Here is an 8932-nt window from a genome sequence, read left to right on the forward strand (position 1 = left end):
CCCGTCACAGGTCACAGGCCACACCCTAAAATACAAAGTGATGCTTCGTTAAAGCGGACACGGAAGCCGCGTGTCACTGAGTCGGGTCTGGTGTCCTGTGAGGCTCCTTGGTCCCCTTGATGGCGATCCCAAAAAAGACCCTCGGTTCAGAGACACATTTCCGTGCTGCCGATCTGTCCGTCAAGTAGAAACATTCACAAAGGGATGCCTGCACCAGGAATTCTGGACTCCATTCTTATATCAACGTTACAGTAGATCTGTAGCACACAGCAGCCGGAAGGAGGCACTGTCACTCTCTACAGGAAAACACCAAAGTCAACACGCACACACACACACACACGCACACGCACGCACACACACACACATTCACACGCACACGCACGCACACACACACACACGCACACACACACACACACACTCATACAGGTCAGCAGTATTAGACAATTTGTAAATTGAAGTGTCGCTGCTGACAGCCCTTGTCCCATTGAGTCGATAAGCCTGTGTGCTGTTCACATATACAGACACTACAAGCTGACAGAGAGCCTCGGTCTCATGGTGAGAAAAAACAAATGCACCATTCATATTTTCTCAGCTATAAACCCAGTTCGCCATGTGGAGGCCCACTGCAGGCGGCCATGTGCCAGAGGCGTTGGTAAAGAGTGACTCAGCCAAATATGGCTCGCAGTAACCCTGTGTAGGCGTAATTAGGGCTAACGTTACACATCCATAACTGCATTGTTCGTCTGTCGTTTACATGCAGGCAATGTAAATGTCAACCTGCTTCATCAGATTTCCGGAAAACAATGTCGAATAAGAAGTCTTTTTTTTTTTGTTCAGTCTTCAGCAGATGCTCCTCCTGTTGGACACAACCTCTGAAGCACTTTCAAGAGGCTAAAACAGTTTGGGATGTCTCTTAAATGTCCAAATACTGAGTTCATTAGAAGGAGTCCAGTCCAATCATGTGTGGTAGTCCAGGTAAAGTTAAAAAAGCAGGGAATAGCCAGCTAGGAGGATGAGGAGGGTCTCACTTTCTACAACAACAGCGAATGTGGTTCTCTTTGAAAGTCCAAAGTCTTATTGTGTCTTTCATGAAAGGCCAAAAAAGCCAAGAGTGTCAGTACAAACAACCTGAGTGTCCGCTGAAGGCCGACGCAGAAGGCAGAGCTGTCTGACGTGTGCCGGCCCTCCTCCTGAAAGCCCCACGAGTTCGGCTGTTCACTTTTATCTTTTGCTATCACATCTGAAATTGTCAGCAACCTTGTTGTTGAGATAAAAATCGAGGGAACCCATGTTTGCCACGCGGCTTTGGCAAATTAAGACTGCAGACATGAGAAATCACTGCTCACTTTGTGCCCCCCCCCACCCCCCCACCCCTTGTGCTCTGTATTGATGAATAAAAATGTCCCCAGGCTCACAGGGATCTAAGGTCACTTTTCCTTCTTCGTACTTTCTTCCCCCATTGCTCCATAAATATTATACATTAAACTGTATTTTAATTGAGGAGTTCATTCTCAGTGTTTTTTCTTGCGTCGTCTTTCTGCACCGCCCAGCATTATCCGTTGTCAAATGTGATCTGGAGATAAAACTTTGCAATCAAAGTCTTATCAGCGACGCTGAAGTGCTGAGCAGTGAAGTGTCTCGACTCCCATGTCCTGCTGTCACCCCACACACCCTGTAAAAATGTATGTGCGTGTGTGTGTCTGCTGCAAGCTGCCTTAAGTTGCCTGTTTCGCACACACTGGCTTGTAAAAAAAAAAAGAAGAGTCTCTCAGTTCAGCCCTTTGAGTGTTCTGAAAAATGGAAATGATTTCGTTTTTTTTCTTCATATGCCTCAGAAATTGCATGTTTTGTTTGTGTGTGTCAGTGCGTGTCCGTGTGTCCTAAACAGCGGGGCTGTCTGCTAAAAGAAAGTACCCTTGGTGCTTCTGCACAGTATCTTTTTGAAGGCCTTTCTGAAGTCTTTGTTGAAGATGGTGTATATCACCGGGTTGAGCGAGGAGTTGCAGTAGCCGATCCAGAAGAAAAACGTGAAGAGGGGCCCGGGGATGGCGCACGTCTCCGGGCACACCGCCTGCAGGGAGTAAGAGAAGAAGAACGGGAACCAGCACACCACGAAGACGCCAATGACCACCGCCAGGACGAACGTGAAACGCTTCTCCCGGTTGACCATTGCTTTGCGCCTCGCCGCCCCGGGGTTGTTGTCCATTTTGGACTTCCTCCCCGGCACTAGCCGGGCCCCCTTCGAGGTGGCGATCATGTCCCGGTAACGCTTGACCGAGGCCGGGGAGTGGACCCCACCCGGTGACCCCGGCATGCTGGCGCTGCCTCGGCCTCCCCCGTGGCTGTGCTCCATGTCACTCTCCGAGCTCGAGCTGTCGCCGTTGTTGTTGTCAGCTTTCTTCCACCCCTGCCGCTTGCCCTTCTTCCCCTTCTCGTTAGTCTTGGCAGGGGCGGGCTGGGGCGCGGGGAAGGGGGGGCTAGAGGACCCGTGGGAAGAGGTGTCATGGCAGGTCGTGACAGGGGTCATAGCGAGAGAAGGGGACGGAGGTTGCAGGAGGTTATTGGAGGTGGGATACTGGGTGGTCTGCGTGTCTCCTGGGCAAGGGGAAAGGGTGATGGCGAGGGTGGGGGGTCTGGTGTTGGAGGTCTTGTTGGATGAAGGAGGCGTGCTCTCCTCGTCCTCCTTCCCGTTGGCCTCGACGCGTCGCGGGGGCTGACTCGGCGTGGCGGAGCCCACCCCGTCCTTCCGGGGCTCTCCCGGTGGGCAGCGCGTCCTCTGCTTGGCGATCTGGTAGATTCTCACGTAGACCAGGATCATGATGAGGCACGGCGCGAAGAAGGAGCCGATGGTGGAGTAGAGGATGTACCAGCGCTCGTCGTTCAGCTGGCACTGGGGCCCCCTCTCGCTGCCCTCCTCCCCTCCCTCGCTTTTGTTCAGCGAGAGCAGGGGCGGGAAGGAGATGGTGGCAGAGATGAGCCACACCACCACGATGGCGGCTTTGATGCGCTTGGGGGTCCGCTGGCGGCCGTACGTCACCCGGGAAATCGACAGGTAGCGGTCCAGCGAGATGGCGCACAGGTGCACGATGGAGGAGGTGCAGAAGAGCACGTCCAGCGCCAGGTAGATCTCGCACCACAGGGATTTGAAGTACCAGTAGCCGAGCAGCTCGTTGGCCAGGGAGAAGGGGATGATGAGCGTGGCCACCAGAATGTCCGCGGCGGCCAGAGACACCAGGAACAGATTCTGCGGTCCCCGGAGAGCCCGGCTGGTCAGGACCGCGATGATGACCATGATGTTGCCCACGATGGTGAAGATGACCATCAAGGTTATGGCGGTGGCGAAGGCCGCCGTGGCTTCGGGGGAGTAAGGGGCGAGCTTCATGATGCTCTGGTTGTGCACGGAGGCTCCGGCGCTGCTCACGCTGCTGCTGTTCCAGCCGCTCAGCTCCATGGACCAGCTGTTCTCCAGAACCGAGAAGATTTTTCCAGGAGTCTGTACAGAATACAAAAAAACAACAACAAAACATGTTTGGTCATTAAATAAACTGTCTCCAAAATGAATTTCACCACTACGGGTGTTTAATAATAAACTTCTGTGTCATGAGATTATCATATGGATTGTGCGCAATAAAACAGCGTTTGCATTTTTAAATAATATACGTGATTATAATGAGGTATAATTTGTATGGTATTTACCTCAGTTTTGTCCCTGTGTCGTTGCCAACCGGTAGCTCCCTTGCATCCTCCGCGGCAGCTCCGTCAAGTCCATTTTAAGCACGCAAACCAGTCCTGGGTAATGCGTCAAGACGCGGATCACTGCTTTTATATTTAAAAAAGAACGCCACTTCGTAGAACAGATGCCCCAGCCACCCACAAAAAAAAGTAGTGCCTGCTGCGCACCAACCTTTGCAGAGTTACAAAAGAAAAGAAAAAGCCTGAACAACTTATTTTGCGCACGAAGTTTGATCCTTTCTCCTCCCCTTCTCAGTGGATTAATTGATATCTTAAAGATGGGGGTATTCAGTTCATAAAAATGTAATTTAGGGTCATTTATAGTGGAGCGACATTGAATACAAGAGGGATGAGAGTAAATAATCCAGACCCCTGTGCGATCTCCGTGCGTCCTTCTTTGGAGACGCGCGTTTAAGCGACAGTATCATCTGAACAGCGAACGCGGGGCCGCTCAGATAAAGTGGAATAAAGTCACTGTGCGATATTTACAGGTAATGAACAGGTGCTGATGTCTCCCCACCTTCCCCCTGCGAAGGATCGGTCTGACCGGGTTGGCAGCGTCTCCGGTCAGTCGACCCAAAACACAAAACTCGAAGTTAAAAAAAACCTCGAGCTCTCCAGCTCTCGGTGCGGGTACAGATGCGCAGTCGAAACGCGTTGTTTCCTCGGTGGTGGAACTAGCCTCGCGAAGCGGTTTCAATCTGCGCGTCTCGGGAGCCGTCTCCGCTCTCCTTGGGGCTCCTGTCTCCTCAGAAGTTCAACCGGGATACCAAGAAACAGCCGCTCCGCCGGCGCACACATCACGGGCGTCCTCGCGGAGGCGCAGCATCATCTTCACTCGTGACTTGCGACGGAATCTAATGAGTGGGGTGCCTCCCCATCTCCCTCTCGCGCTTCGTTTTTTAGACCCAGTGATGTCACCATGGAGCTGTGGGCGTCATGGGATCCTTATTTTCTCTCTCCCTCCTTACTGCTGACATTAAATGCATACCCAACCAACGCAGTTCTATTATAAATGGCTTGCACCGCTTCGATCAATTAACTCCACGGGACGCTACGGTGTCCAGCCGAGTGCTGAGCCGATGCCACCTGCTTGTGCCCATGCTGCAGCGTTGTGTTGTGAATGTTCCATCTTAGGGATATCTTCTATATCCCTAAGTGGAAACACTACAGGCAAAAATATAGTTTTTCATGCACTCACTAGTGAGATTTTGGGCTATTTCGCTTCCAGACTAGTGAACAGAAAACATCCAAGATACACATTTAGGTTGTTTTTTTACTGCTTTGTCTATTTGTGTCTGTTGATTCCTCTTACAGTATTTTGGATAATGCCTCATTTGCACATTTAACATAAAACGTGTAATAAATAAGAGTAGTCTTAATGTAATGAACTGGGAGGTTTCATGGCGATATCTAATAGTCATTTTTCACCCCCTATTCAATAGCGTCCTCAAAGTGTATGGCATTTTACAGTCCAAGGCTGAAACTCTTAGCCAGAAATCTCCACTTCAGTAGCACTTGCATAAATCAAACGTTCCATTTTCTTCTTATATATATATATATATATATATATATATATATATATATTTTTAAATATATATTTAAAAATTTTTAAAATTTTTTCTAATGTTTTTTTTTTTTTTAATTGAAAGACAAGAGACAATACATATACATAACAACAAGAGGATGACAAGAACTGTTGCTCTCCCTGCAGACTACTGGACATCGCTGCGGTCAACTCAGCAGACACTTACACTTTAGTGCACCTATATGCTGAAATTCACGGTAAACGCATTTAAACGGCACAGATCGGGAGCGAGCGAAGAACTTTGAAAGTTAGCGGAAAGATTAACGTGAGACAACATCCGGTTTCTTCAGACGAACATCCGGTTTTCAGAATAAGATGCCAACAAAGTATGAATTATATTCACATTAAGTATAAAACATGCTACCTGCATCTCGTGAACCAAATATTATTGCCCTTTTGTTCATATAGCAGTACTTTTAAAATAAAAGTGCGCAATACACTACTTTTGAATTCATTATTGAACTTTGCCATAACAATGCGATTAATCGCGATTAAATATTTTAATCGTTGCCAGCACTAATATATATATATATATATATATATATATATATATATATATATATATATATATATATAAGGGTTTGTTCAAGATTCAAGGTTTCATTCATTGTCATCTTGCAACACAACGAAAAGCAGTTTGTAGTCTTATTTTGTTACATAAACACACATAAAATACATAACTCACAGCCTGACATGAGACGAGACGAAAATTGATTATTTATGGCTGTTGACAGTATTTTCTGATTTATGGAGTGACACAAAGAGATATCCAGATGTTCCTCTGCTCGAACCTTTGACTCTAATATGTCGACATGGCTTTATCCAATTCGTGTTCTGGAAATGTATGCATATCATTTTATCATATAATGCTCAATTTGCATATTTGAACACAAAACTTTGGAGAACTTGGAATACAGCAACATAACTGTCTTAATGTAAGTAATCAACATGCGGAGGTTTCAGTGAGAGCTTTTGACCCTGTTCACCTGAAGTTGCCTCCCCTAGCTGGAGCGCCTCAAAGAGGGACTCATTCCCAAGTTGTGAAAAAGTAGTCCCAGTAGTAAACAGTTCACAAACGCAGTGTTTTCTATAAAGCGGAAGCTCTCATTTAGATAAATCACCCACTTCGGGGATCTTAAATTATAGATGCTTTTAACTGCATGCCTGTCAGATTTCGCAAAGAAACTGGTGATTACAACCGACGCATAAAACGCTGCCGTAAAAAGCGAAATCACTTCCTTGCGACATATGTGAGGTCTCCTCGTGCTCAGCTTCCTCTCTCCTTCACCGCTGGTAAAATGCACCGCGTTACCTCGCACCTCTGCTCACTGTGCAAGCTGCGAGGGGCCAAGGGGCCAAGGGCCCAAGGGGCCAGGGAGTTCCCGCTTTCTGCGCTCATGCATTTACACTTATATTACCCCCCCCCCCAAAAAAAACAACAACCCCGAAACACAGACATCCGCATCGATCATTATTGTCGCCTACCTGAGATCAAGTGCTCGAATGTTCAATTATCGAGCGGCAACCTGCGTCACGCAGCTGTCTCACTGCGCCATAAACTATACATAGCAGCGGAGTCAATCCAGTTTAAAAGCGGGTAGGTGGCCTCTCTGCAATGCAAATTCACGCAAACAAACAACACACACTCGCCAGCCTACACACGCACGCACACAATCTTATGAATGGCGTGTGAGTGGGTGGTCCTGTTTACTTGTTCTTTATTATTATTTGTTTTGTAGTGCGCCCCACGCATCGCCGCTTTAATGAGAGACAAACACAGCTAGCCGCCTCGTGGAAGTACAATCGGGAGCTCTGCTCTCTTAATTGTGTGACCCCCCCCCCCCCCCCCCCAGCAGCAGGCAATAATGGCTTGTACATTTTCTGCTCCACGCTACACATTCTAAATATAAAAAGGGACAAAGAGAATAAAGCTTTTAGCGGGAAAGTGCACTTCAATCAAGTGTCTCCATGTCCACGGGAGAACCGCGCTGAGTAACATGCATTCTGGGGGAGAGGGGTGGGTCACGGATGCCGGGGTTATGGACACAGGGCAGCACGCGGCGTTCGGCGCACAGTACGCCGCTCCTGAAGTGCTTGTCGTGTAAGAGCACGTGGTAGGCAGACGTGCACGCGCGCACGGATCACGCACAGTGGATCAGTATTTCTTGCTCGACACCTGTTAAAGTTAACACCTGGTCTGCAAAAAGGGAATTCTCTCCTTGGGAAAACATTTTTGTTTTTTTTCACTACTTCCTGAAGTTTCTCTGTGTGGTGAGATGTAACACAGCAAAGACCAAGAGAAGATGTATTGTCTTTAAAAGACCGGATAGTGCAGGTCAGCACACTGCAGTGCTGTGGTGGGAGTGTGTGCACATTATGGTTCCGGTCCAAATCAATTATAGCACAGTAGAATATGTTTTCTTCCTTTGGTGTTATATCAGTGAGGGTCCTCAGGTAAAGCATTGCGTGTGTGTGTGTGTGTGTGTGTGTGTGTGTGTGTGTGTGTGTGTGTAACCTGCAAAAAATTACAGCGAGCTCTCCCAGATAGTCACACTGTCATTTTCCTCCATTTACAATGATGACAACTGTGTGTGTGTGTGTGTGTGTGTGTGTGTGTGTGTGGATATCACCACATTGTAATTCCCCTGCTAGCAATATCAGACATATTGCTCATATGATCTGTCGGCAGTGTTGTGCGACTGGGATTACTTGTTTGAGTGACACAGTCTTCAGCTGTAAGTGTGGTCGCTGTGCAAAGCCCCTACACAAATACACGTACACGCACACACACATACACAGCCTAATGTAATGTGATCGATTCTGACACCCAACGGTTCCAGTCTGTTGTCATTAGGGAGCCGGGCTGACTGAGAAGGAAATGAATGCCACAAATGAGATGAGAGAGACGTTTAAATGAAAGGAGGTGGAAGAGTCTGCTTCCAGTGATAAATAAATGACAGAGTGATATGATAGGCGTATGTGTGTGTGTGTGTGTGTGTGTGTGTGTGTGTGTGTGTGTGTGTGTGAGAGAGAGAGAGATGTGGTATTTTTCTGTTATCTCTGTCACAGAAAGGCCCCCACAGTTAACAAACAGTCTGCTGGCGTCATCTGCTGGATGCTTTGGAATCATCTTGTTTTCTGGTCATTTCAAAAGCTGTCACTAGAGAGCGCTGTCTCACTACAAACCAATGCCCTGTGATGTTGGCAGCACTGTTTATGTGATCATACAGGTTGTAGTCTGGCAGATATTTTCTTTTTGAAACTACCTGCAGTGGTGGAAGAAGTACTCAGATCTTAAATACACCATAGAAAAATGTACAAATACACAATAACAATATATGAATGTATTCCTGTCAAAAACCTACTTAATGTGAAAGAACAGAGGTAGAATGAGTAGAATTTAAGTAAAAATAACTCACATATGACTATCAATTACTTTAATAGATTGTCGATTCTGATGCATGAATGCAGCATTATACCGTTGGAGCTGGTTGGGTGGAGCTAATTATAACTTCTGTACTGGATAAACATTTAGGGCCACTGGTTCCCACCATAGGGTTTGAGCCTCTTCCCAAAGGTCACAAGACAAATCTGGCAACACAAATCTGTATT

General features: G+C 47.3%; 1 protein-coding gene across 1 annotated transcript; it reads right to left on the minus strand.

The window, feature by feature from the left end:
• Positions 1-1900: 1900 nt before the first annotated feature.
• On the minus strand, positions 1901-4087 carry adra2b (adrenoceptor alpha 2B). Its single transcript, XM_076099498.1, has 2 exons — positions 3697-4087; positions 1901-3493 (listed from the first exon to the last, which is right to left on the minus strand). The coding sequence occupies exon 2, from the start codon at positions 3449-3451 to the stop codon at positions 1901-1903; it is 1551 nt and encodes a 516-aa protein (XP_075955613.1). The 5' UTR covers positions 3452-3493; positions 3697-4087.
• Between the last annotated feature and the right edge of the window lie 4845 nt (positions 4088-8932).

This window comes from Anarhichas minor, unplaced genomic scaffold (assembly GCF_050575085.1).
Source record: "Anarhichas minor isolate MPS153535 unplaced genomic scaffold, ASM5057508v1 ptg000025l, whole genome shotgun sequence".
Lineage (NCBI taxonomy): Eukaryota > Metazoa > Chordata > Actinopteri > Perciformes > Anarhichadidae > Anarhichas > Anarhichas minor.